This window comes from Eretmochelys imbricata, chromosome 8, assembly GCF_965152235.1.
Source record: "Eretmochelys imbricata isolate rEreImb1 chromosome 8, rEreImb1.hap1, whole genome shotgun sequence".
NCBI classification, from domain to species: domain Eukaryota; kingdom Metazoa; phylum Chordata; order Testudines; family Cheloniidae; genus Eretmochelys; species Eretmochelys imbricata.
In genome coordinates this window covers 39,047,243-39,073,787 of record NC_135579.1, presented here as the reverse complement: position 1 = coordinate 39,073,787, position 26,545 = coordinate 39,047,243, and the positions used below count along the sequence as shown (strand labels likewise).

Below are 26,545 nucleotides of genomic sequence, written 5' to 3'. Positions count from 1 at the left end.
GTCTGTGCCCAGGGCTCCGTCTGTGCCCAGCCCAGACCAACGCCCCCTCCCTGCCGGTCTGTGCCCAGGGCTCCCTCTGTACCCAGCCCAGTGCCCCCTCCCTGCCGGTCTGTGCCCAGGGCTCCCTCTGTGCTCAGCCCAACGCCCCCTCCCTGCCGGTCTGTGCCCAGGGCTCCGTCTGTGCCCAGCCCAACGCCCCCTCCCTGCCGGTCTGTGCCCAGGGCTCCCTCTGTGCTCAGCCCAACGCCCCCTCCCTGCCGGTCTGTGCCCAGGGCTCCCTCTGTGCTCAGCCCAACGCCCCCTCCCTGCCGGTCTGTGCCCAGGGCTCCCTCTGTGCTCAGCCCAACGCCCCCTCCCTGCCGGTCTGTGCCCAGGGCTCCGTCTGTGCCCAGCCCAACGCCCCCTCCCTGCCGGTCTGTGCCCAGAGCTCCCTCTGTACCCAGCCCAACGCCCCCTCCCTGCCAGTCTGTGCCCAGGGCTCCCTCTGTGCCCAGCCCAACACCTCTCCCTGCCGGTCCGTGGCCAGGCCCCGCCTGGGATCACTGCCCTCCCTACGCCGCGGGCCGGAGGCACTGGCTGTGCCCGTGGATCAGCGCCCGGCGGCTAGGAGGAGCCCGGGCCCGGCCGGGGCGGAGCCGACAGGCGGGGGCGGATCCCGGCAGTTCCGGGCTCCCCCAACCCCGGCCGCTGCAGGACGCGGCGCAGCTCACCGGGGAGGATGCAGCCGCCTCCCCGCAAGGTGGGTCAGGACGCGGCTAGGGAGCGGAGCGCAGGAGCCCGGTGCCCAGACCGGCAGTGTCCGGTGCGGGCTGTGGGCAGTGGCTGCGCTCGGCCCTTGCCCTGCCAGCTCAGCCCTGCAGCACCCTGCCTTGTCCCCTCTCGGCTCCTGCTTTTCCAGGCTATTGCTGGGTTCCTGCTTAGCAGGGTCTGGAAGTCAGGCCACACCGGGCGGGGGGAGGGGTCTGTGGTGTGGACAGCGGCGAGCCGATCGTGGGAGGGGGCCGCTGATGCTGCAGAGCGTGTGAGGCCCGGGGTGGAGAGCATGGGTCCAGGCCCTGACCTAAGAACTCCTTCCTTGGCAGGTGAAATTGACCCAGGAGGTGAAAGTGCGCTTCATAGAGCAGCTGTCCAGCCTGCAGAGTAAGCAGCAGCGAGAGACAGAGCTGTTGGAGGACATCAGGTACCGGAGGCCAAAGCTGCCTCGGATCAGGGACTAGCAGAGAGTGGCTGTGTCTATCCTGCGCCTTGTGCCTTGCTGTCAGCCCCCCAGGCTGATCCTTCTGGCTGAGACCTGCAAACTCCGCCAGGCTGTACCCCTCCCCCGGGGACATCCCTCATTTGGGCAATGAGCTAGGTGGAGTCTTTTTCCTTCTTCACAGTGGGGGAAGGAGACAAATGAAGCTGAGAAGCAGGAACCCTCTGGGCAGCCTGTGTCCTGTGCTGTTCACCAGCAGCTCATGGTGATGGTGCCGGAAGAGACCCATGGGAATGCAGGGTGGGGGACAGCAGTAGCGGGGATATATTACAGCGACGGTAATTTAAAATGCATTTAGCAGCTACTAAGAGGTCACTGACAGCCGAGGCTGGAGGCAGAACCCTCAGCCCTGTAACGTGTAGGCAGTGGCAATGCACTTCTGCTGCCCCACTGGACACGGTGTGTCATTTGCGGGGCCCATTCGTGTCCCCCCCCCCACCCCAATGTGGGCCTATTCGTTTTGTGCCTGTGCTGGCTGGTGTCGGTTGTGATCTTGCTTTACATGGTGAGGATACGTACTGACCAGGGACTGACCTAAGTCTCAGCCACTTGTTCCACCGGTGGGCCATCAAGCAGCCGTCACGTGGGAACAGCTTCCATTTGCTGCTCACCTGGAGTATGTTGGGATGGGCACCGTGGAGGCAAAAGGCTCCATGCCCTTTTACTAGCTCTGATGCAGGCAATCCCCAGGACTCATGGGTGTGGTGTCCCAGTGGCCGTGCAGGTGTGCATGGGGAGCTGCAATGAAGCCGGGCTGACAGATGAAGGGTGAGGGGCTCTGGGCATGTCCTGAGCCATGTACAAGCTGCCACTTACCACCATGTGCTCTCCCTGAAGGTCCTACAGCAAGCAGAGATCTGCCATCGAGCGGGAGTATGGGCAGGTAAGGAGGGGCCATGTCTCGGGCTTTGTTCAGAGACATCACTGAGCGCATTCCGGTACAGGTGTGTGTAATCTGAATCCCAAGGTGCTAATCACAGGCCATGGCAGGGGTGACTCGAAGGCAATTAGGGCAAGAAGTCAAAGCAGTTTGGCAACCAGCCTTAGTCATGGTCTGTTTGTCATGGCTCAGAGCTCACAGTAATGTCATGCCAAGCAGGAGGAATAGGGCTGGCCTGTTCCACCTGTTTGAAGCCATTGTTCTTCCGAGCTGTGGAATGAACCCCAGAGCCGCTGGGGGGGTCTGGTGGAGGGCAAGATGTGCAGCTGTCATTGTCTTGTTCTCCAGGCTTTGGTTATTTGGGCACATGGGTGCTGTGGAGCCATCAGAGTGCATGCGAGGGAGGCCCGAAGCCCAGGGATGAATCAGGTCTGTTAGCGGGAGGTCAGGTCATATGTCTATTCCTTGGGGTGAAGTTTGGGGAAAGCCAGGCTGGGCCCCATCCAACGAGGTGCTGAGTCCCTCCATCCCCATGGAACTCTACAGGCTTGAGCCCTTCCACTGGAGTCCAAAAGGATCTATTGGCATTGGACATGGTGTAGCTGAGCGGGCAGCTCTCGTCGTTCCTCCGCTGGACAGGCTCTGAGTCAGCCCTCCTTCACCGATGGTAGCTGAGCTGGGGCAATGCGGCGTCCGGGTTCCATCACTACCTCTCCCAGCAGTGATGCCGCCTCTGGTGTCAGCTGGCACCAGCATGGAGCTGTCATTGGGGAGACCATCTGGGTGATGTGCAGAGCCCTGGGCATAACAGTCACTTGGAGCAGGGCTGCTCAGCACCTGGTCAGAGGGGAGCATCTCTGCCAGGCTGACACGGCACACTTCTGCTCTCTCCGTCCTGCTGCCTGCAGTGCTGGGTGTTAGACTGCAGGAGGGGGTGGGGGCATATGTTTAACCCTCATGGCTCTGGTGAGTCCCACCAGCAATGGGTGTTGCTGCCGTTAGCCCCTCTTCTCCTGCTCCCACCTGGCCCAGTAGTTTTTCCTTGGGCGTAGGTCACGAATGAGAACACATCCAGGATAAATGATTCTGCACCCAGCCCTAGGCAGGGGCATTCGGTCCCTTCTGCTGGGCTGTTTTCTCCCAGTGCTAGAGAGAGACCATGGCAGTGGGTGTAATCAAAATATCTAGAGAGGGCCTGATCCTGCAGTAATTTTCCCACACGGCCACATTGGAGCCAGCTGGGCCATGACTGGGACTAAGCGTTTGTAGAACTGGGCCCAAGGAGGAGCTTGGTGTTCATTCAGCAAAACCCTTATGCCTCCTGCACTCTCACAGCTCCCCCCTGCTGGCTCCCCATCCACCTTACTCTGGATTTCCTCCTCACGATCTCCCCCTCCTTTTCCCCCCCATAGCTCCCTCCCACCTGCAATAGAAACAGAGGCACCGTCATTCCTAAGTAGGTCACTGGTCTGATGTAAAACGTGAAATGCCCGTCACGCTATGTGTTGTGTCCACAGTGTTACCCCTTGGAAGCAAATTCCTCTCTGAGCCTGGCTGAGCTCCACCTTGTGCCCTGAAGCTGGAGAATCCTCTTGTAAAGTTCCAGTCCAATCTCCATCTTGCAGAGAGTGGATATGGAATGGCTAGAATCTTTCAGGGTCTTGGTAATGGGGCCCACTTTCTCTGTTCTCCTTGCTAGGGCCATGGTGCGTGCTGCTCTTTTAAGTGGCAGGTTTTTCTTAAGTGGTTTGCCTCAAATGTCCTGCTGCAGTGAATTCCATAGGTTAGCAGAGAATCCTTTCCTTTGATTCATTCAGAACGTTAGCCTTTTTACTTCACGTGCCACCTGGTCCTTAGGCAATGAAAGCCTCTAAATGGCCTTCTCAGGAGAGTTCGTTATCCAGTATTACATTGTGTTTTCATGGTACAGAGCTTCTGCTACAAAGGACAATAAGTAACACCAGCCCATCCGAGCTGCAGCCCCCAAGGGAGAACCAAATGCTAAGCCTGCAAGGTGAGGAAGGGAAGAAACTTGAAGGTAGCAGGCGAGGGTTTGAAAGGGTGGAAAGAGAATGAGCTCCCCAAAGAGCTGGGGGTAATAGAGAGAGTGTGATAGACTCAGCAAGAGAAGAATTCGTGGAGACAGGAGGAGTGAAGGGAGCAGCCGGCAGGTGTGAAGGAATGAGTGGAGGAGTGCTGGGTCAACCTGTGGCGTTAAGGGTCAGGGTTCCCAAGTGTTCAGTGCCCCTGGTGGGGCCAGACCTCCCAGAGGGGCTTGAGCCTGAGCTCTCCTGAAAAAGAGCAGAGGGGACTGCGTGGGTGGCTGAGGACTGTGCCGTGAGCAGAAGGAAGACGAGAGGTGTGACCCACCAGCAAGTGGCTGCTGGGGCTGCGGAGGCTCTGGCCCCATTGGCTCTGTGGCAGGGCTGTGAGATGCCTATAAGGTTAGACACATGGCTGCACTGAGGAGAAGCTGACTAATGAGGAAGCTGGGGCTCCTAGTGGTGATACCAGGAGGATATGGGGCATGCTCGCATGAGGGAGGGTAGGATTGCTGCCAGGCCCTGTTCAAATTGCCTTCACTCAAGAGGAAGTGGAGAAGGGCAGGTGGAGAGAGAGAGGTGGCTACGCAGAGAGTGGGAGGCCCTCTGTGTGCTGATGGTACCGCTGGCCAGGAACCGAGACAGTGTCGCCAAGTGGATGAGTGCAGCGAGCAAAGCTGAGTAGGGCACCTGGGAACATCCTGAGACAGACGCGCATGCGGGCTTCTTCCAGGGAATCAGGACTAAGGGACACCCCAGAGAGGGGGGCTGTGTGCCCCTGTGACAAGGCAGGAGGTGGTGGGGACACCCCAGAGAGGGGGGGCTGCGTGTCCCTGTGAGAGGGGCCGGGGTCCTAGGCACACCTCAGAGATGGGGGCTGTGGGCCTCTATGACTGCGGGCTGGGGCCTGTCTGTGCCTCTTGCTTTTCTCCTCTCCAAAATGAAAGGGCCCTGATCTGTGTTGCTTCCTCTCGCGGCTGCTCTGGCCACCTGTCTCCTTGTCTGGCCCGCTCCTCTGGCAAGGTGGGTAGGCAAGCGAGCGCAGAGGTGTCTCCTGTGCACTTGACATCCTTCCTGTGTTATTTCCTGCCTGTCCCTGCTCCGACCTAACTTCTTCTTCTCTCTCCTGGCTGCTGCTGGGCGCTGAGCAGACGTCATCACTGCCCATGTTGATTCCTAGGCCTAGCTCGAGAGATTACCACTAACTCCCCGCCCAGCTGTGTGTGAGTACTTGATGTGGCCCCGCTGTGTGTTGTGTTCCACCTGTCTGTGTTGATTCCATCTGCTGCCATGTCCCATTTCCTAGGTTAAATCTCTCAGCCTTGATTCCCATAGAATAGATCATTCTGTGTTGTCAGCAAGCCCCCATTTGCCAGGCTGCTACACAGTCTTCTGAACTGGCCCCTGGCTGGACACCTTTTCCCATGCTGCGAGCTGGGCGGTTGCTGGCCAGTCGTGGTCACGACTCTCAGCCGAGTTTGAGAGATGGGGCGGAGAGGGGAGCTGGCTGTCACTCCTCAAAACCCCAGACCCTCCTCCAGGTCTGACACGTCTTGGATTTAGTCTGGGGTTGGAGGAGAATATTTTGGAAGGTGCCAGTGAATTGGCTGACTGGTCGAGCTGTTTCATAGCCTTGAACTCTGGCACACTGCTGGCTCTCCAGCTTGCCCAGGGGGGCTCTGACCTCACTCCTTTATCTCTAGCTGCTCTCACTCCTGAAAACTGCCACTGTTTATTTGCTTTAATCCTGTTGTTGGTTTCCCCCCATGGTGGGTGAGCAGGCCCAGGAGAAGCAGGATTGTTCCCTTTCCAGATCACATTATTCAGGGGCTGACATCTCGCTGCAGTCCCCTGGCAGCAGCTCTATAGTGTCCCTGTTGCTAGGCGGCTCCTGAGAGCTGCTGACTCTGCCAGCTGAGCCAGCACATGCTAATGTCTAAGCTCTGGAACCCTGTGGGCACTGGGGCTCACCGGGTCAGTCCCCTTAGCCAAAGAGACTGGGCGACCAGCATCAGCCAGAGCTTGGTTCTTCCACTCCCACCTCCTCCCCAGGGCTCTGTGCTCTCGAGCTTGCGGGGAGAATGGGGCCCCTGCTGGAGGTGACATGCAGGCCTCCCGGTAGCTGCAGGTGTCACTTGCATGAGGGCCATGTTCCTTGGGCTGTGACCACACAGGAAGGATGCGCCGGATTCATTTGAACTGGTTGCGAAGGTGGTGGTGTTGAAGTGGTGCAGACCCCGCCGTGGACACTTTCTCTTCCCAAGCAGCTCATTTCCATGTAGCCTGAACCTGTTCCCACTCAAGTGAACCGAAATGGACAAAAGGCTGGTTTAAACCAGAATAAGAGCATCCACACAAGGGTTGGGTTAAACCAGTGCAACGCCCCTGTGTGGACAGCCCTTAGTGGGTACCACAGAGGGGATGGGCTGTGCCTGCTGCATCAGGCGGCGGTGGGCATTGTCTCGCCAACCAATTGCGTAATGATGCCACAGCCTCAGCAGAGTTTACCAAGCTCCCTGCCTTGAGCAGGCCTCTGTTTCTGCGTGGTGCTCAGGAGGGAGATGTGCCCCTGCAGCAGAGCTACCTGCTTTCTCTGAGAGATGCTCACAATGTGTATGGCGGCTGTGCAGTCAGGCCACAGACCCTGGGCTGCAGGGGGCTGTGCTAGGCTCTGAGTCCCCTCAGGAGCCTGTGCCAGCTGCCCACATAGTTCTCTGTGCTGGAAGCAGGGTCATTCCTGGCCTCTTGCCCTCCATTGGCTTCCCCGTCTCAGTGGCTGGTGCCCCTCCCTGCCCCCACCCCATCCTGCCTCCAGGATGCAGCTGATTGTGTTGTTGGCCCGTCTCTGAGGCAGACTTCGCCGGCCTAGCCAATCGGTCAGCGGGGTGAAGAGTGGGATTTGTATAGCTCGAATAGTGCCAGCCAAAGCCCTAGTTCAGGCACAGCCGCACTGAGATAACAACACAAACCCCCGTCATACTGCATCTTTGCCAGAGTGGCTTATCTCGCTGAGGGGACTGGATTACGCTGGGCTACTCCAAATACAGTTTGCCAGGCTTGTCCGCGCGAGGAGCACGTTGCCAGTGTAGGACAGTGGTATAACCACCCTGGCCAAGCCTTCTGAGTGTCGGCCTGCTCTTGGTTTGTGACTCCATCGCCCCGCTCCACTCAGCTGCCTCGTTTCCTGCCTCCCTCACAGACCAGGGTTCTCCTGTAATAGATACTTGTGCTCTCGCTCTCCAGCTGCCCCTCCTGCCCCACTCATTCTGTCCCCTCGCTTGCACTGCCCCTCCATTTCTCACTCCCATTTCATTGTTGTTGCAGGTAGCAAAGGGCCCAAAGGGGCAGAGAACAGTGGCCAAACTTTGGCCTTGGAGAGCTCTCAGCCTCCCGCAGCAGGAGGCGCTGGAGGGAGAGGTGCATTAGTGCTGGCTCCTTGCTGCTCCGTTGCCGGCCTCTCCCAGAGGGAGGCCCTGGAGGGAGGGGGGCTCATGGTTAGAGACAACGCACTTGACTCTCTACCCAGCTGAATGACTGCACAGCCTTGGTCGGTGCCTCGCTCGTTCCCCAGTTCTTCTGACTGTCCTGGTGCAGGAAGTGTGCCCTGGGGGGCGTTGCTGGGCCATGTGCAGCGTGCATAGGAACAGCCGTGGTTTTGTTCTCTGAGTGGGGCATTGCTGGGAACAAACCAGGAGGTGGAGGAGCTTGGTGCCCTGGGTGCGAGCCCTGTCTGGGAGAAGCCTCCTCCCCGCATTGGCTGGAAGCCCCAGGTGGGGCCAGTAGAGGAGATGCACTGGTGACTGATCTAGGGTTTATTTGCAGGCACTGCAGAGGCTGGCGGGTCAGTTCCTGAAGAGAGACTGGCAGCGGGGCCGAAATGAGACCAACGACTCTAGGTGGGACAGCTCGCTGGGCCCTGAGCCTGCTAGCCACGCGCTGTTTGTACTGGGCTGGCCTGCCCTGCCCTGCTGTCAGCATCTGGGGCTGTGAGGGAGCTCCAGCCAGGGGCAGCTCTCTATGTTAGTCCTGGACTTGCCAGCAGGAGGCACTATAAAGAATAGCATAGGAACACCAGCTGTAGGGAGCTCAGAGTAACTCCAGTCCCAGCCTTCTCCAGCAGGGGGCGCTGTAGGGAGCAGAACAGGAGAGCTGGCTGTTGGGGGAGCTCTGTTCTTTTAACTTAGGTGGAAGATATGGGCACAAAGAGTCAGAGGTGTTAACGTGACACACTTACTCACTGTCCAGCACTAAACAGGGTTAAACAAGGGTCAGGGTTTGCTACCCAGAGACCCCAGCGTACGTCGTACCGTGGCAGCACCCCATTAAGCAGCCTGTTATTGAAGATACAGCAAAGGAGGAGAAACAGTTCAAGAGTTTGAAATGTGAAGTCAGGCTGTCAGTGTAACCACATCCCTGGGTCCCTTCTCCTTAGCTGGAGAGTCTTTAGAAGGAAAAGCCCCTTGTTGGACAGTCTCTCAGATGGTATCAGAGATGGTAATAACTGGCCTTTCAGGGAAAAGAAGTTAACTGGAGCTGGAATTGTTGTTAAAGCCTGATCCTCTGTCTAGAAAACAAAACAAGCCAAACACACACCGAAGGGGAGAGATGAGAACAGTGAGGGCAGAAACCCAGCTTCTGGCTCTGGTGTTGACTTTTATTCGCAGCCTCGCTGCTGGAACAAAACAGGCCCAGCACATGGTCTGATTAGCTGCCCTGAGACCTGGCAAACTAGTACCAGTATCAGGCTGTTTAGGGCATTGCTTTGAGCTTCCTCTTTGATGCCAGGCTCACAGAAGTGTTGCAAAATATGCAGTCTTGGCTGGTTAAGCCAGACTCATATTAGACCGAAGGAAAAAGGGGAAGAGGGAGAAGAGAAGAGGAAAGAGAAGAAATAAGGTAGGGAAGAAAAGAGACACATGGGGGTGGGGGGGAAGCAGTTCCCCCCCCCCCCCCGAAGTTTCTTTCTGAGAACACAAGGAGCAGTGTTGGCGGACTAGCCCATCCTCTCAGTATGTTGGTCGCCAATTCGGTCTAATTGCCAGTTAAGGTTGCCAACCTTCCTGGATCGGCCGGGGGTCTCCCGGAATTGGCCTCAATCTCCCGGTGACTATTAAAGGTGATCTGGGAGATTTTAATAGGCCAAAGTCCAGTTGGCGGCGCAACAGGGCTAAGGCAGGCTCCCTGCCTGCCCTGGCTCTGCACGGCTCCCAGAAGCGACTGGCATGTCCGGCTCCTAGGCAGAGAGGCGGCCAGGGGGTCTCTGCGTGCTGTCCGCACCGCAAGCACCAGCTCCTCAGCTCCCATTGGCCAGGAACCATGGCTAATGGGAGCTGCAGGGGCAGTGCCTGCAGGCAGGGGCAGCACACAGAGCCTACTGGCTGCCCCTGAGCCTAGGAGCCAGACATGCTGGCTGCTTCCAGGAGCCGCCTGAGGTAAATGCACCCCAAACCCCTACCCCAGGTCAGAACTGCTCCCACACCCAAACTCCCTCCCAGAGCCCCCCCCAACACTTTGCCCCAGCCCTTAGCTCCCTTCTGCACCTAAACGCCCTCCCAGAGCCTGCACCCCAAACCCCCACCCTTGAGCCCCCTCCTGCACTTTGAAACCCACACCCCCAGCCACAGCCCTCACCACCTCCTGCACCCCAACCCTCTGCCCCAACCCAGAGCCCTCTCCCATGCCCTGAACCCCCCATTTCTGTCCCCCCCCGGAGCCTACACCCCCAGCTGGAGCCCTCACCTCCTCCTGCACCCCAATCCCGTCCCAGCCTGGTAAAAGTGAGTGAGGGTGGGGGAGAGTGAGAGATGGGAGGGGGTGGAGTGAGCAGGGCCTCAGGGAAGGGACAGGGTGGGGAAAGAGTGTTCAGGTTTGTGCAATTAGAAAGTTGGCAACCCTATTTTGATCCATTAATTTCCAGTCTCACACTTTTCTTGTTCACCAGGCCTGATCCTAGCACAATCCTTGAGTGATAGCAGAAGCCTTTTTATTTGGACTAATTCTGTTTCCCTGTCTCCTTTTTGCACCTTTTCCCATCAACCTTCATTGTTATCGGAACATTTCATAAATCTTTAGCCACTTCCCACAGTTAGGTTCACAAGCAGGATACATTTGTAGGCCCAATTATCACAAAAGCTCACCACCTTTGCCAGCAGGGGGCACTCTGAGGAATGGGGCAGGAGCACTGGCTGTGGGGAGCTCCCAGGTACTCCAGCCCCAGCCTCTCCCAGCAGGGGGCGCTATGAGGAATGGGGCAGGAATGCTGGCTGTGGGGAGGTCAGAGCTAATTCAGGCCAGGAATGTAAACAATGGGGCCTGCAGTGAGGTTCCTGAAGTCTTTGTCAGGTGCCTCCCTGCATGGCCTGGCATGTGCAAGTGCTGAATCAGCAGGAAGTTCCTGAGCTCAACCTGACAGTTTGAGGCTGCCAAGTCCATGTACAGAACCAGCCACTCTCGGCCCCATTTTGAATGTCCCAGATTTTCAGCCAGCAGGGAATTGTGCCGGGGGGCTCTGAGGGGGATGGAGCAGTGCTCAAGCAGAGGTGGTGCTACATCCCAGTTGCACCGGAGCAGAGACCCCCAGCCCTGCTGCGGAAGCTGGCCTAACTATGGCAGCTGATCAGCGAGGAGAGGGGAGAGTGGGTGGGTGCAGGGGGCTAGATCCCAGAGGAACAGAGCATGGGGGAGAGGCTAGATTATTGGGGTGTCTTTTTTGGAGTGTACTTCCCCAGGGGTGTCAGGGCAGGGGGACATGGGGATGTCTGGGGTGCAGGGGTGTCTGTTATGGTGTAGATCCCAGAGCAGGTGCGGCTAGGTCTTGTGGGCAGGGTGGTGTCTATATCAGGGTGTAGATCTACGGGGATGTTGGGGAAGGAGGATGGTGTAGCTAGGCCTTGAGGTGGGAGGCACCTGCTAGCTAATGCTGTTAGAGTAGAACCTCAGCATTTTCCCTGCTGTTCCCCTGTTCCTGGTTCCCCTACCCTGGTGGGAGCAGTTGTGTAGAGTTGGCTGTGGGCATTTCACCCTTGTCTAGCCATCATGGGTCCTTCTGCATTGCTAGCCCAGGCAGAGCTTGAGCAGTGCTAGGCCAACCGTGGGGAGAGAGCTGTGAATGCTTGGTGCAGACACAGCCTTTGTGCCTTGGCCATTGGAATTTCTTGGTACTGAAAGTGGGCAATTATCTTTCTGCCCGTTTGAACTGGAGAGGGGTGTCATGCTGTCTGGAGGCTCATGACACTGAGTGCCCACTGCGGGCAGACTGTCAGAAACAGGGCAGATACCCCAAGCTGGCGGCGTGTTCTGTAATTAGATTTCACCAACCCTGTAACAACTGTGAACTCCTGGATCACTGTACCAGTCTCACCATGGAGTCACAGACAGTCCCCTCAGACTCTCTAGTCTATGTTGCTACCCAGGCAAGGTGGATTTAGCGATAAATGGTCACTTACACCAAAAAAAAAAAAAATCACACAATATTCAGATTGCTTCCAGTCCCAAGAGATCAGTCACTTACCCCCAGATCAACTGGTACTGTAGGTCTTACACCAAAGACAACGCCTGTAGCCCATCCTGTAATAAATTTTCCTAGTTAATAAACCTCTAGATAAAGAAATGGGTTATTTACAGGTTGAAGCAAGCAAATGTATACACAAGTGAGTTACCATGTATGATTCCTAAAGGTGACAGATGTAATAATCTGTCCATTCAAAATGTCTTTCTGGGCAAACCCAGGGATAACCCTGGAAGATCTCTCACTTCAGTATAGAGTCCCCAGCCCTGGACCTGTTTGCTTCAAGCAGCAAAGAGATGGTCAGTTTTCATTGTAAGGCATTTTTATATCTTCTTTCCTCAGAAATCAAGCCAATCACAACAGTTCCCATGCAGGTCCCTTCTTCATGGGATGAGGGGAAAGAAAGCACTTAAAGTCTTTGAGCCTTGATCTCACACAATGGCTCCTTTGCATTTAATGAACAGGATTTAACATTTTGTTAGAGCCCATCGTTTGCATTACACAAGGCTTTTTCCCTGTGTGGTGAGTTACGCAGTCAAAGGTTTACAATGCAGATGCTTGCTATCACTTTATAATATGGGGCGTAGCTGAGTGAGGACAATACATGCAGCATCCTACAAGCATTTTATAAAACATTAAACACATTCTTATCAACTTCACATCTAGCATCTATTTTGATTGTGCCAACACACAGGGAAGAAAGACTAGTTTCCAGCTATGCATTTTTAAGCGTTCAGCAAGACCTAGGACCCTGGCACAAGCTGCCAGCATCACAATGAAATTCGTCTTCGCTTCCCATTCCCCACCAGGTTTTGTGGCATTGCAGTGCATTGTTAAACTTTGCCATGTTTCACCCCAGAGGTGACTACATTTACAGAACGAGTGATACCTGTGTGAGAGTCGCTCATCTACCACGAAAATTCAGCCACTTCTGGGGGAAATGCGGCAGAGTTTAACCATGCACTGCAGTGGCATGTGTGTGTGTGCGCGTGTGCATATGTGTGGCATTCTTGAGAGCTCTGGTATTCTAGGGGGAAGATGCTCCCGCTAAACACTGTCCAGAGCTATTTATTTTCTGGCATACGAGAGGGGCAGTGGAGAGCGGAGAGGTTTTCACCTGGGAGATATGAGGGGCAAGAGTCAATGAGGTAGAGAGATGCAGGAAGCTCAGTACAGGCAATAGGAGTTGCAGAGAGGAAAGACATAGGGGCCAGGAGAGAAGACCCATTGGCTCATTGGAGCAACCCACGAAGCAGTGGCGGATTAGCTACTGGGCCAGTGGGGCCCACGCCAATTGCAGGGCCCTGGAAAAATGGGTGCCCCCATGCCCTGCTCCGCCCACCCACCCAGTGCTTCTGCTGGAGAATGGGGTTGGGGTGTAGGGGCTTCCCCTGCTCCCCAGCAGGAGCACACTGGCAAGCCCCCGTGCCCCAACCTCATTTCCCCGGCAGGAGTGCTGAGGAGAGGCGGGGGGCAAGGGCGACTGCAGGCAAAAGGGGTGGGGAGTGGCCCCCACTTACTCTGGCCTAGGGCCCCTCAAAATGGTAATCTGCCTCTTCCCTCAAGAGCTTTAAAATGGGGGCTCTTGTCCCCTGCACTGTGGTGCCTGTTGGGAGCCCAAGTTTGAGGATTGCACCTCTTCCCGTGTGTGAGGAGGGCAGCCCTGGTCTGGAGAGCTGGGGCTCGGGTGGGGATGAGGAGGAAGAGGTACAGGAGAGGAAGGCTCGGAGAGGGTCTCCGCAGAGGGGACGGCAGGGGTGGTGCTTCAGAGATGGAGATGTCCTGCCTTGCTGATAGAGCGCATGTGGGGAGAGAAGAAAAGTCCAGGGCCAGAGAGAAATCCAAAGCTACTGAGTGGAGGCCAGTGGGAGGGGAGAGCTAGGAGCTGGAGTGGGCGTGAGGGGAAAGGCAGCTGGGGAGGGAGCTGTCAAGGTTCCTCCCCCACTCTGAACTCTAGGGTACAGATGTGGGGACCTGCATGAAAACCTCCTAAGCTTACTTTACCAGCTTAGGTTAAAACTTCCCCAAGGTACAAATTAATTTTATCCTTTGTCCCTGGATCTCCACTGCTACCACCAAACTCTAACTGGGTTTACTGGGAAACGTAGTTTGGACATGTCTTTCCCCCCAAAATCCTCCCCACCCTTGCGCCCCACTTCCTGGGAAAGGTTTGGTAAAAATCCTCACCGATTTGCATAGGTGACCACAGACCCAAACCCTTGGATCTGAGAACAATGAAAAAGCATTTAGTTTTCTTACAAGAAGACTTTTAATAGAAGTAAAGAAATCCCCTCTGTAAAATCAGGATGGTAGATACCTTACAGGGTAATTAGATTCAAAACATAGAGAATCCCTCTAGGCAAAACCTTAAGTTACAAAAAAGACACACAGACAGGAATAGTCATTCTATTCAGCACAGTTCCTTCCTGGTAGAATCTCCTTCCTTAGAAGTTTTTAAGGTCAGGCTTGACAAAGCCCTGGCTGGGATGATTTAATTGGGGATTGGTCCTGCTTTGAGCAGGGGGTTGAACTAGATGACCTCCTGAGGTCCCTTCCAACCCTGATATTCTATGATTCTCAGCCATTTAAAGAAATCATAAGCTAGATTACTTACTAAAAGTTCTAAGACTCCATTCCTGGTCTATCCCCAGCAAAAGCAGCATACAGACAGACACAGACCCTTTGTTTCTCTCCCTCCTCCCAGCTTTTGAAAGTATCTTGTCTCCTCATTGGTCATTTGGGTCAGGTGCCAGCGAGGTTACCTTTAGCTTCTTAACCCTTTACAGGTGAGAGGATTTTTCCTCTGGCCAGGCGGGATTTTAAAGGGGTTTACCCTTCCCTTTATATTTATGACAGGAGCTGTCGTAGGCCATGCAGCATTAGGCCATGTCATGTTCTGCAGGGGCTGTGGAGAAGCATGTGGGGGTGTTTTGTGCTGTAATAACGGGGTTTTTCTGGGTCAGACTTTCTGGGCAGCAGGCTGAGATCCCGAGGGACAGGGCTTCCCAAAAACCAGCTGGACAGCAGTGATTCTGCCAAGGCCTGCAAGCATGGCCAGTCGTTTGCAGGGCTGATGCAGGATGTGGGTGGGGCTCGGGCAACTGAGGCGGGTGGACAGAAGCTCAGGAAATGGCTTTGCTGCTTCCAGAGGCAGGGCTGGATAATGGCCCCGAGATAGCTCTGGGACTGCACGTCAGCAGAAACCCAGGGAAGAGCCAGCCAGGCTGGGCTGTGCAAAGCACCCGACCCAGGGCTCTCCATTCAGGGTCTGGGAGCCATGGGGTCCCTGGAGCAGGTTGGCCATCCAGGTGCAATGGAGGAGCTGGGACAGCTGCTGTGGAGACAGGGGGCGGGAGACAGGGTGTGTGTACAGGGCCAGTGTGGGGGAGAGGGGCTGTTCTGCTCCGTGGGGGCAGCCAGGCTCCTTCCGGTGTTTGTCCCCTGCAGGAGTGCCTTTGCCGTCTGGAAGGGGGCGATTGACAGCACAGTGTGCACCGGGCAGGCCCGGGTGGCAGCCTCAGAGAATTACCGCAACCTGAGTCTGGAGGTGGCTAAAACCACCCGACTGTCCAAGGAACACCTGCTCAAAAAGGTACAGTCTGTGGGGGTGGGGGTGGGAGGGGAGGAGAGACTGGGGTACAGGCCCCAACCTCCTGCTCTTCAGAGGGGCTTCCCAGAGCAGGGGGCAGGCGCCAGGCGGGCTGTGGGAGGGGCTGTGGGGCTCACACCCCCTCTCTGCCCCAGAGCACGGAGCAGCTGCAGAGGGTACAGGCAGAGCTCCTGGAGACAGTGAAGGAAGTGGGCAAAGCCAAGAAGCGCTACGTGCATCTGCAGCGGGTCAGCGAGGTGGCCAAGGAGAAAGCGACTGATGTGGAGGCCCGGTGAGCAAGCAGCACCTGCCCTGTGGATCGGGGCTGGGGGGGGCCTGTAAGGGCATCTAGTAGAGGGCACCATGGTGCCTGGGTATTGGTCAGATGGTCCATGCAGGAAACATGATCCCACCGGTCCTGGGAAGGGGGAGGGGATCTCCTGACCACCCACCTCTGCCTCTGGCTGCACCCCATGAGAGCAGGGTGCTCTGTGGGGCCTAGAGAGAGCCCCCACTGCAGACGTGGCTCCCTTGGTGTGGGGTGAGTGTGCCTGTCTTGGAGGGGCCTGTGGGAAGGGGAAGCGACCTGAGCACTGATAGCCATGTCCCTTCTGTAGGCTCCGGAAGAGTGACCATGGCATATTCCACACCAAGGCCAGTTTGCAGAAGCTCAGCACCAAGGTCAGAGTTGTTGCAGGCCCAGGCCTCTGGCCAAGGGGGCCTGGCAGGCTCGGTGGGGAAAGCCTGACTCTTCCTGTGGGAGGAGCAGTGCTTTGGGTACAGGGCTGCTGGGAGGCCCTGAGACACCATATGCGGGGAGGGCAGAGCCCTTTGAGGGAGGGGCTGATTATGGGGAGAGGGGGATGCCGGGCCTGATCGGGGGATTCCCCGCAGAGGGCACGGGGCGGCGGGCCATGCTCTGCCCCATTACCCAGGCTGTGCTCTCCCCACCACCCACAGTTTTCCGTGCAGCTGGCCGAGTACTCGCAGCAGCTGGCGGTGGCGCAGAATGAATACCTGCTGACGCTGGGAGCTGCCAATGCCCACCTGGGGCACTACTACCACATCGAGCTGCCTGCCGTCATGAAGGTAGAAGAGCCTCGCCTTGCAGCCAGCCAGCCCCTCTTCCAGCTGGGGCACTCATGCTCCTGCCTGCCCTAAGGAGCCAGTCTAGGGGTGGGAGGCGGGCTCCAGTGACTAGAGGGGAGACTAACAACCCCGAATCCTGGAGCTGTTCCCAGCTGTGTTGCTGCTTTGCTGAGTGCCCCAGCCCCTCTCTCTGCCGGGTTCCCTAGGGTGACAGCATCCTGGGGCCTGTGGAGGTTTCCTGTGTAGCTCACTGAGGAGGCAGGAGCCTCTTAGCTCTGCCCCAGGAGGGTGGCAGAGCTGGGAGCAGAGGCCTTGGGTGGTGGTGGGCTTGAGGTCCTGGAGTTCCAGGTTTGCTTTGGAAAGCATCTGCTGTGCAGCTGGGGCCGGACATGGGCGAAGGCCCTTCCCTCCTGTTGGGGTTCCCCTGAGACCTGAAGCCAGGCCAATCTGCCTGGGCCTCCCAGTGTCTAGGGCAGCCTGTGATATGTCTCCTGTGCAGCTGCCCCCTGGGCTCTGCCTTTGAGCACCAGGGCGTGGTTCTTGGTGCAGAGGGTTTGCTGCATGTACCCACCTGCTCCCAGGCTGGGGATGCAGCACTCGCTCCTCTTCCGCACGTCAGGCATGGCGGAACCGCTGTGATTCTGGGAGGGGAGGAGTCCAAGGTCGCTGCCAATGGGCAGCCCCAGCTCGGTGTCCCATGGGCAGGGAAGGACGTGTTTGTCATATGGCACGAAACTGCTGATGGGCTGAAAGAGATTCCCCAGCACTACAGCAGCCTTCCTGGCAGAGGCTGGGATGGTGAGTACCCCTACAGCCAGAACTCCTGCCCCCACAGCGCCCCCTGGTGGGTCAGGCCAGGAGCTGGGAGATCCACACAAGCTCATGCTGTGTTGGGACAGTAGCTTAGGGGGAAGCCCTGCATTCCCTGAGTGCAGCCCTGTCCCATAAGCCAAGCAGCTGCAGCTGTCCCTTCAGTTCTTTCCAGAATGTCCTTTGGGGCCGGCTCAGGAGCCGCAAACCATGGATCACCCTGAACCCACGCGAAGACCCGTGCACCTCTGACCCCTTTCTCCCCAGCCCCAGCTGGCCTGTTTGCCCCTTCTCCAAGCAGACCTCACTCCAGCTGATCCTGTTGCCATTCGCTGGCAGTAGGGGGCTCTCTTGTCCTTTGAGGAGCCATCCTAGTTTTCCTCTGGTCTGTGTGATCATAGAATCTCCGGGTTGGAAGGGACCTCAGGAGGTCATCTAGTCCAACCCCCGCTCAAAGCAGGAGCTATCCCCAATTTTTGCCCCAGATCCCTAAATGGCCCCCTCAAGGATTGAACTCACAACCCTGGGTTTAGCAGACCAATGCTCAAACCACTGAGCTATCCGTCCCCCTGTGCAGCAGAGCTCAGAGGAGGACTCTCCTCTCCTGTGGGCGCACAAGGTCGTTCTTGGGGAGTCCCGCCAACCCTGTCCTCCCCCCAGTATCTGGCCTGATTGTGCTTTTCCAGACCCTGGATGGTGACTTGTACGAGCGGCTCCGGGATCACCTGACCCTGGTCAGTCAGACAGAACTAGAGGCCTGCCACGCCACGCAGGAGCGGTTTCGGGGGATCCTGGAGGCCTCCGCACAGGTAATGGGATCTGCCCTGCTTTGCAAGGAGGGGCCAGTCTCATCCCATCTCCACACCTTGTGTAGTGCTGGCTGTCCCCACACCCCTACCTCCTGGCATGGTGCCAGCCCCCAGGCATGCCTGTGCCCCTGCACCTGGCTTGGATGTGGACTGCCATGGGTCATGGGTTCCTAGTGACCAAGCAGTGACTTGGCCCCGACTGCCCCTACCCCAAACCCCTCCCAGGGCCCAGTGTGCTGCCCCGCTCACCCTCCCCCTGTTGCTCCTGCAGGTGTGCAGGGAGCAGAGCCTCCTCCTGTTCCTGCAGGATAACACTGCCTTCGCCCCAACTCCTGAGCAGCAGTTCCAGCCATCGGGCGCCGACCAGGTAAGACGGGAGGCCAGGCTCGTGTAGCAGTGGGGACAAGGGACTCCCTGGCAGAGCTCTCCCAGGGTGGTGCCAGGCAGCCGGAGCGGTGCACCAGAGCCCTGTCTGAGGGCTAGCAGCAGAAGGTGGCAGGGTGCACTCTGACCTGTGATACTCTGTCCTAGGCGCGCCTCCTGGAGGCGAGGAGTGGCAGCGCTGTGGAGAGCGGGCTGGAGAAGGAGGCTCGGCGCTGGGCCACCCGGGCAGCCAGAGACTACAAAATAAAGACTCATGGCAAGCAGGTGAGTGCCTAGGGCTGCCCAGCTAAGCCCCAGTCCTGGGTTCGTCCCAGAGCAGAGGGAGCATCCTCGCTGGAGGGCTTGTCCTGTGCCTCCGGTGCGGGACGGATCCACTTCTCCCTGCCCCCAAAAAACCTCTCTACTCTTGTGGGGCATGGCCAGGGGGTCTCTGGCCTCGTCAGGGGGAAGTGAGGGCAGCCCCCAACCCAGTAGTCCCGGTCTCTCTCCGGGGCAGGGGTCTGGGGCCAGTGGGGTTGTGGCGGAGCCGCAGCCCCAGGCGGCAGGGGGGCTCAGTCTGGCCTGGACTTGTGCAGGTTCTGCAGAGGATGGAAGCCAGGAGGCAGCAGGCCCCTGAAGCGGAGACGCCCGGCATGGAGAGAAGGATGGAAGAAGTGAGCGAGAACGTCCGGAAAGCAGAGGTGGGTCTGGCAGGTGGGGGGCAGGTCCGTAGGGCTGCGCATCCCTCTGGCTACTGGCTTTGTTCCATGTGCACCACTTGTACTGTGCCCACTGGTTACCCATCCTCCGCTCCTGTGCTGCTGCTCCTGTTGCTGGCCAGTGCACCCAGCGCTGCTGCTGCTGGATGCAGCTTGTTCTGCCAGGATTTGTGCCCGCAGAGCCCTCCGTGCAGCTGGAGTGGGAAGGACTGGCCAGGACGTGAATCCCAGCAGCAAGGGGGGTAGACGGGCTGGGTAACACAAGTTCCCGACACGCCATGCTTCTGTGGCAGCTGCAACGGGGCCCCACAATGCACAGACAACGCTGTCGATAATGCTGCATTACGAAAGCATTGTGGAGAGAACATGCTGCTTGCCACGTGTGTTGCTTAGAATCAGCAGGGTGGCCCTGGCTTTCCCTCTGCCCCTTAGCAGACATGTTGGTCTTGGATTACCTGGCCGTGAACTCTTCTCAAGGCAACAGAGCAGCCTTGGGCTCTGTCCTCGGGTCTCTGCCCCACATGCAGCATTGCACGGTATTTGAATTGGCTTTTTCTTACTCTCATGTCTAGGGCCTTACCAAATTCATGCCCATGAAAAACTGTGAAATCTGGTCTCCCTCTGTGAAATCTGGTCTTGTGTGTGCTTTTACTCTATACTATACAGATTTCACAGGGGAGACCAGCGTTTCTCAAATTGGGGGTCCTGACCCAAAAGCGGGTTGCAGGGGGGTCGCAAGGTTATTTTACAGGGGTTGCGGTATTGTCACCTTTACTTTTGCGCTGCCTTCAGAGCTGGTTGGCCGGAGAGCGGCAGCTGCTGACTGAGGGCCCAGCTCTGCAGGCAGCAGCGCAGAAGTAAGGGTGGCAATACCATACCGTGCCATCCTTACTTCTGTGCTGCTGCTGGCGGCGGTGCTGCCTTCAAAGCTGGGCTCCCGGCCAGCAACCGCCGCTCTCCAGCTGCCCAGCTCTGAAGGCAGCACGGCCACCAGCAGGAGCGCAGAAGGAAGGGTAGCAGTACCACAGTAACTTTGTAACTCCCACACATAGGTGCAGGAACTAGGGATGAGGGGGTGCTGCCAGCCCAGGGCAGCTGGCCCAGGGCTCCGGCTGCCAGTCCCACCCCTGGAGCTTTGCTCCCAGCCTCAGGTGGGTGGGAGAGTGGACAAGGGTAAGGGGGGCTGGCTTTCAGCACCCCCACTTTTTAAAATGTTCCAGCGCCACTGCTCCCCCACAACTCCTTTTTGGGTCAGGACGCCTACAATTACAACACTGAAATTTCAGATTTAAATAGCTGAAATCATGAAATTTACTTGTTTTAAAATCCTATGACTGTGAAATTGACCAAAATGGATTGTGAATTTGGTAGGGCCCTACTCATGTCACTAGCAACAGTCTGGCCCGGCATCTCTAGCTCCTGCCATGTATGTGGCATGCATCTCTGCAGACTGTTAGCCCTCTGTGCAGCCCGCTCTGGCCACAGTGAATGACAATGGTCATGTAGGGGCATCTCTGGCATGCCTAGTCCCCTATTATTCTGTTAAACTTCATCTAGTCTGGGTTGAAGCAGGGTCCAGGGTGTATTTCACACGCACTCATAGATTCCAAAGCAGACGGGATCATTGGGATCATCCAGCCTGACCTCCTGTATAGCACAGGCCAGAGACCTGCCCCCAAATTATTTGCAGAGCAGAACTCATGGGGAAAAAAACATCCAAGAGGGTTGTGGGGAGGAGCAGGGACAGGGCTATTCCTTGGAGACACAAGTGGAGTTGCATAAAAACATGATTCCAACTTGAACAAGACTCAAGCCCTCCCACCCCCTGCCCCTGCCCCGTTAGGGTTGTCAACCCTCCTGGACTGGCCGTGCATGTACTGGAATCGACTTCGATCTCCTGATGGCTATTGAAAGCAATCTGGGAGATTTTAATAGGCTGGTAAAAGTCCAGTCTGTTGCTGTGATTAGAAAGTTGGCAACCCTACCCCCCCCCCCCCCCCCCCATGGCTCTGGCACCAGCTGATGGCCCCGGCCCAGCCCTGCTGCTGGGCAGGAGGGACTCCTCATGTTGGCTGGCTGGGGGCCCGGGCCCAGGCCCATGGCAGGTGCTGAGGCCTGGGCTGATTAGGTGCTTGCTCTCCCACTGTCCCTAAGGTCAGCAGAGTAAAGGCTGATGCCCGGCTGGCATTGCTGCGCCAGGCCGGCCTAGATGTGGACACCTGGCTGGCAGGAGCCATGGGGCAGGTCCTGGAGGAGCTGGAGCAGGAGCGACGGCTGAGCGAGGCCCGCAAGTCGGACAAGGAGTCGACTCCAACGGTGAGAGCTGTCCCTGTGCTCTTGGTTTCCCATCCGCCCCTGAGAGCCCAGAGCGCCCTTGAGAGCCCAGAGCACCCCTTCCGCAGGGCGGAGCCCTCTGTGCCAGCGGCTGTGGGGAGCGGGAGCATCTGCTGCTGGGGTGGCCTGGGCCAGGAGTGTAGACTTGGTCCTGTGGCAGCCCCGTGTGCCCAGAGAGTGGCAGGGCGAAAGGGTGCAGGGTGCTCTCTCATGCTGGGTTTGTCCACAGGCAGAAGAGTTTGATCTGGCAGAGTTTGACGATTATGATGACAATGAGGAGCTCTTTGAGGATGCTGGTCTCTGCCCTGGCACTGCCCGCATCTACCCATCCACCTGCAGGGTGTTCTTCGGGTATCAGGTAAGGCCCCCACCCCAGGGACGCAAGCCTAGCGCCCAGGAGACCTCTGAACCATGCAACGCTCTTTCAGGGTGCTCTGGATGCTGAGTGAAGGGCCCTGTGCCCCAGGCTGGGGTAATGCCTGCTGGCAGCAGGTTCTCTGCTCCCTCCCCCCTCTCCCCAGGCTGGGGCACTGCATTCCTCCAGGAGCTTGGCAGCCGGAGCTGGCTGCAGGGAGCACTGCTTCTGACTTGTCCCATGGCTTTTGTCCCTTGTGCAGGCCTGCCAGTCTGACGAGCTGTCCATCCTCCAGGGCGAGGAGCTGGAGGTCATTGAGGACGGCGATGTGGAAGAATGGGTCAAGGTGGGCATGGGGCAGTGGGGATGTGTCTGTGATGAGGGAGGGGAAGAACCACCATGGGCACATCCTCTTCCAGCACAGCAGCTGGTTAGCCTCCTCCCTCGCTGGAGGCAGCACCGGAGAGAGCTGGGGAATGGGCTGTGGACGCTGGCTCCCTCGGGCCTCCCTCCCTCCTGGGCACTGGCCCGTGACCTGGGATGGGATGGGGGAGCCTTGGGTTGGCTGCCCTGGGTTCTCGTGCAGGAGTTGGGTTGGCTCAGGGCTGAGTCCTTGCTGCCTGGCCCCGGGAGCTGGCTGGGTTCTCCTAACTCGGCTTCTCCTGCCCCTGGCGGCTGTCTGTAGGCTCGGAACCAAGCGGGGCAGGTGGGCTATGTCCCCGAGAAGTACCTGATGTTCCTGGACGCTGTGGGGAGCGAGCGCAGGGCGCTGACCGGGAGCTGCCAGGAGGGCTCCTCCGAGACTGCCTTGGAAAGGGAGCTCACTAGCATTATGACCATGGACCTGGTGCTGGAGCCAGGAGGTAGGTGGCAAGCCCTGGGGCTCTGTGTGGGTGCACTGGGACAATGGGGTTGTGTCCGCATGTGGGAAGAGGGGTGCCCTGGGCACATGCAGCTGGGGAAGGAGTTCAGTTCCCAGGGTCTGTCCCTGGATGATTGGGGACCAGCAGCTCTGCCTGCAGCGTGGCTGAGGGGGGCTGGCCGCTGGCTTGAGCACATGGTCCCAGTCCTGTGGCCACTCGTGCCTGTCTCCCCTGGGACCTTTGGCCAGCACTTCCAAGAGTGGCCCCTGACTTAACAGGCATGCCCAGGGCCTGGTTCCTGGGGGGCTCGGAACCCGCAGCTCCCCCTGACCTCAGTACCCGCAGCTCCCCCTGACCTGCAGAGCCAATGGGGGCTCCTGTCACCTCTGAAAACCCCAGTGCCTCCATCTGGTATCAGCATTTGCCTAGTCCCCCTGAGCCTTGGCACCTCTGCCTCAGTGTCCCTCAGTGTCAGCAGAATGGGCTCAGACCGTCCCATGCGGGGCGGAGGCTCTTCAATGTCTCTATGTGTGTGCCCGGCTGGCGCCAGCTCTGCCTGCTCTCTCTGGCTGCCTGCAGCATGGCTGGTGCGAGCCCTCTACGATTACGAGGGGCAGAGTGTGGAGGAGCTGACCTTCCCCGAGGGAGCCATAATCCGAGTGCTCCCCAGAGAGGAGGGGGAAGTGGACGATGGCTTCTGGAAAGGGGACTTCAACGGGCGTGTTGGGGTCTTCCCTTCACTGGTGGTGGAAGAAATCACTGGAGCCATAGGAGTGGCTGGGCAGGTTGGTCTCCACTTCCCCTTTCGCCATTCTCAGGCTTGGCTGTCTGTGTCCCTCTCTCCAGGACAGACTGACGGAGACAGGCCCTGATTCCCAGCATTGTGCCAGTGGCCTAGAGCAGTTGTAAGGGCGGACAAGGGACTTCCTGTTCCCAGCCCTGTTCAGCTAACATGGCTACTGGCAGCTGGCTTCAGAAGTACTGAAGTTCCATAGTGTAGACAAGGCCTCTGTTCCTTGTTCCTCCCAGGACCAAACCAGGGTGTGGATTGAGTTCCCCTGTATGCCTAGGAGGGGGCACTGCCTTGAATAAATTCCTTTCCAGGCTCTGCTTCTGGCTCCTGGTCACTGAATTCCCATGGGGAGACTCTTCCCCTAGCCTGGGGACTTTGTCTGCGTGGGGCTGTGGGTGTGTGGGGCAGGTGATGGGCCCCCGTGATTGGAAGGAGCCACCCTAGCCTGAGACGGGAATGGATTGCTGAGCCGGGGGGGGGGGCACCAGTGAATGGTCAGGAAGGTCCTGGGAGAAGTAGGTGTGGACAAGTTGTTGGTGGGCTGTGGGGAGTGTTGAGGGAGCTGTGGAGTGAAGTTGGGGGCTGCGGTGATTGGGATGTATGGCTGGGATGTTGGGGGTCTGGTGGAAGGTTGGTGGGGCACACCGGGGCACTGGAACTAGGGGTGCTGAGCGTGCAGCAGCTTGGAGTAATAGCAAGTGAGTGCCTGGCTTCTGTCACGCACAGGGTTACAGTTCAATGGCTTTCAGCACCTCCTCTAGAAATTGTCACAGCGCCCCAGGATGATTGGTGGGTTTGAGGGGCATGCGGGGTCTGTGTGAGTGTGGGCACTCTAAAGAAGGTGGCGGGAGCAATTTCCTTAGTATGAAGGCCCCAAAATTCTTTAATTGCGGCCTGCTTGTGCTTGTATTTCCAGGAGCTCCCATCACCATCTCCTCCAGCCTTCTCCCCTCCGGTCCTTGTGCCCGGTGCCAGGCTGGGCTCCCACCCCCTTCCGGAAGTGCTGCTGGGAGGTGAGTGCCTCACGGGGTGCTGGCCTCCCGCTGCTCTAATGATTTCCCCCAGATGGCTCCAGGGCATTGGCCTAAACGGAATGCTCAGAAGGGGGCAAGACTAGGGTTGCCAGCTCTCCAGAATTGTCCTGGAATCTCCAGAAATTAAAGATTGTCATGTGAGGAAACCTCCAGAAATATGTCCCCTCAGCAAGACAGCAGGCGTTTCTTCTGTGCAGGAGCCCCCAATGGCAGCCGTGGATGGAAAGTGGGTTCCTACTGCTAGGGCCGCTTGGCGCATGGGGTGTCTGTGTTGTGGAGGTTGGGGGGTAGGGAGGGAACTGGTGAGGGTGGAAAGAGACTGGGCCCAGCATCTTGGGGGTCCCTGCTGGGCTGGTGTGCAGGCGTGTGGAGAGCAGCCGGTGTCCTGCCATTAACGCCGGTCTGTGTTCCCAGCCTGCAGGCAGGATGGTGTAGCCAGTGGACCGAGCTCTCCAGACCTGGGAGCAGCACGGATCCGCCCGGTAAGAAGCATTTGCAGGCACAGGATGAATCACGTCTGCCCCATCCAGGGGTTCGGGCTGGTGCTCACAAAGTGGCGCGTGAGGACAGAGGCTTCCTGGGGGGGGGCCATGAGCCTGCCTCGGCTCCCAGCAGTGTCACCCTGTTACTTCCTCCCAAATGTCCAACTCTCCTCACCCTGTTCCGTGCTTGCACCACAGCCATCGTCCAACCCTAGTCCCCCTGGCCTGTCCTCTCTCCCCTAGCTGCGAGTCCCTCCTTAACCCCTGCCTCTCCATTGTGGCTCCACGGTTTGGGGGTCTGCAGCCAGGGATCTCTGCTGAGCTTGGTACATAACGCAGCCTCCGACTGTCCTGTGCTGTTCACTGCCCCCAGCCCTCCTGCGGGGACCGCAGACATCGCTGTCCCTCACAGCCTGGAAGCTGGGGAGGGGCCCCCATAATTACACCTTTGCCTGGAGCAGCTTCTCCTCTCTGAGGGCTGTGTTCCTGATCCCCATGTGCCCCGTGTGTGAGGAGGGAGGGTGGGGAGATGGCACGGAGCGGGGGACGTGTGGGTGCAGTGCAGGGTCCTTGGCCTCTTGTAATCAGTATCTCTCTCTCTCTCTCTCTCTGCAGCTGCGAGCGCCGCCTCCTCCCCCTGCCAAAGCCCCAGAACCCGAGCCTGAACCGCGCATCAGCTGATGCTATCCAGCTGGGAGCGCAGTGTGTCGCCTGAGCAAAACTGCTGCCACCGACTTCGCCACCCTGTGGGTGCGCTGGCTTCCTGCTGCTTCAGAACCTTCCCACTCCTCCCCAGCCAGCAGCAGAAATCTGGGGATGGTCCCACGGCAGGGATGGGGGTGCTGGAGCTCACCCCTAGTGCGGCAGAGAGCCTGATCAGCAGCCCACGCTGCCTGTCTGCACCCCCATGGGCTGATCATTCTGGAGGGGTCCTGGGGGAGCATAGTCCCAGGGGAGGGCAGAGCGCTACCGAATGCATGCTCCTCACTCCCCCAGCACTGAGGGGACTGGACAGTGGGTCCCCCACCCCAGGAGACCTGCAGCAGAGGGATGGAGAAGTACATCTGCAGCCACTTCCCTTCCAGGCAGCTGCCAGCAGGGTGCTCCCACCCCTAGGCTTGGAGTGGGAAACACATCTGCCAGGAGGCTGGGGACCTGTAGCCAGCACTGTCTCCCTCCTCCTTTCACTGCCCGCTTCCAACTGGCTCTCAGTTCTGCCAGACCCCCTGTCAAGTGCTGAGCCCAGGGGCCCTCCCACCTGTGGGCATGTGAGGATTAATCCTCTTTCAGGGCAGGGTATCTAGCATCTCTTGCGCCCATCCTGCCCCTCCCTGGCTCATCTGCTGGTAGCTGGCATTTCTGCACATTCCCCCTGAAAGGCACCGAGAGACCTGCCCTGTGCCCTGTCCCTAGAGCAGGGCTGCAGGTGAGCGCAGGGCAGGATGGGAAGAACTGCACTGAGCGCCAGCGCACTCTTTCTGCAGGGCCCAGCAGCGGATGCTTCTGCTGAGCAGCTGTGTTCAGGCTGGACCCTGGTTGCCTCGGCTGCCTTCCGCCTGTGCTGGGGACGGCCTGGTCACTAGGCCCCAATAAACAGATTTCATTCTGCACGTGTGCTCAG

The 26,545-nt window shown here is 58.1% G+C and overlaps 1 protein-coding gene across 1 annotated transcript; it reads left to right on the top strand.

Moving 5' to 3' along the window:
• The first annotated feature begins 618 nt into the window (after positions 1–618).
• FCHSD1 (FCH and double SH3 domains 1) lies at positions 619–26,534 on the top strand. The gene is made up of 20 exons (XM_077824097.1): positions 619–739; positions 1,083–1,180; positions 2,093–2,138; positions 8,000–8,073; positions 15,132–15,276; positions 15,429–15,565; positions 15,891–15,954; positions 16,234–16,362; positions 17,859–17,981; positions 18,253–18,348; positions 18,513–18,629; positions 18,941–19,045; positions 21,218–21,379; positions 21,627–21,755; positions 22,015–22,098; positions 22,438–22,615; positions 23,195–23,400; positions 24,325–24,421; positions 24,857–24,924; positions 25,540–26,534. The coding sequence occupies exons 1-20, from the start codon at positions 719–721 to the stop codon at positions 25,603–25,605; spliced, it is 2,145 nt and encodes a 714-aa protein (XP_077680223.1). The 5' UTR covers positions 619–718; the 3' UTR covers positions 25,606–26,534.
• The last annotated feature ends 11 nt before the right edge of the window (positions 26,535–26,545 follow it).

Bases quoted from the DNA above. Each gene is read 5' to 3' on its own strand.
- FCHSD1 (XM_077824097.1), top strand. From the start codon at position 719: ATGCAGCCGCCTCCCCGCAAG. The intron at 15,955-16,233 runs GTCAGAGTTGTT...CACCACCCACAG, and splicing joins TGCAGAAGCTCAGCACCAAG to TTTTCCGTGCAGCTGGCCGA. The intron at 23,401-24,324 runs GTTGGTCTCCAC...TTGTATTTCCAG, and splicing joins CCATAGGAGTGGCTGGGCAG to GAGCTCCCATCACCATCTCC.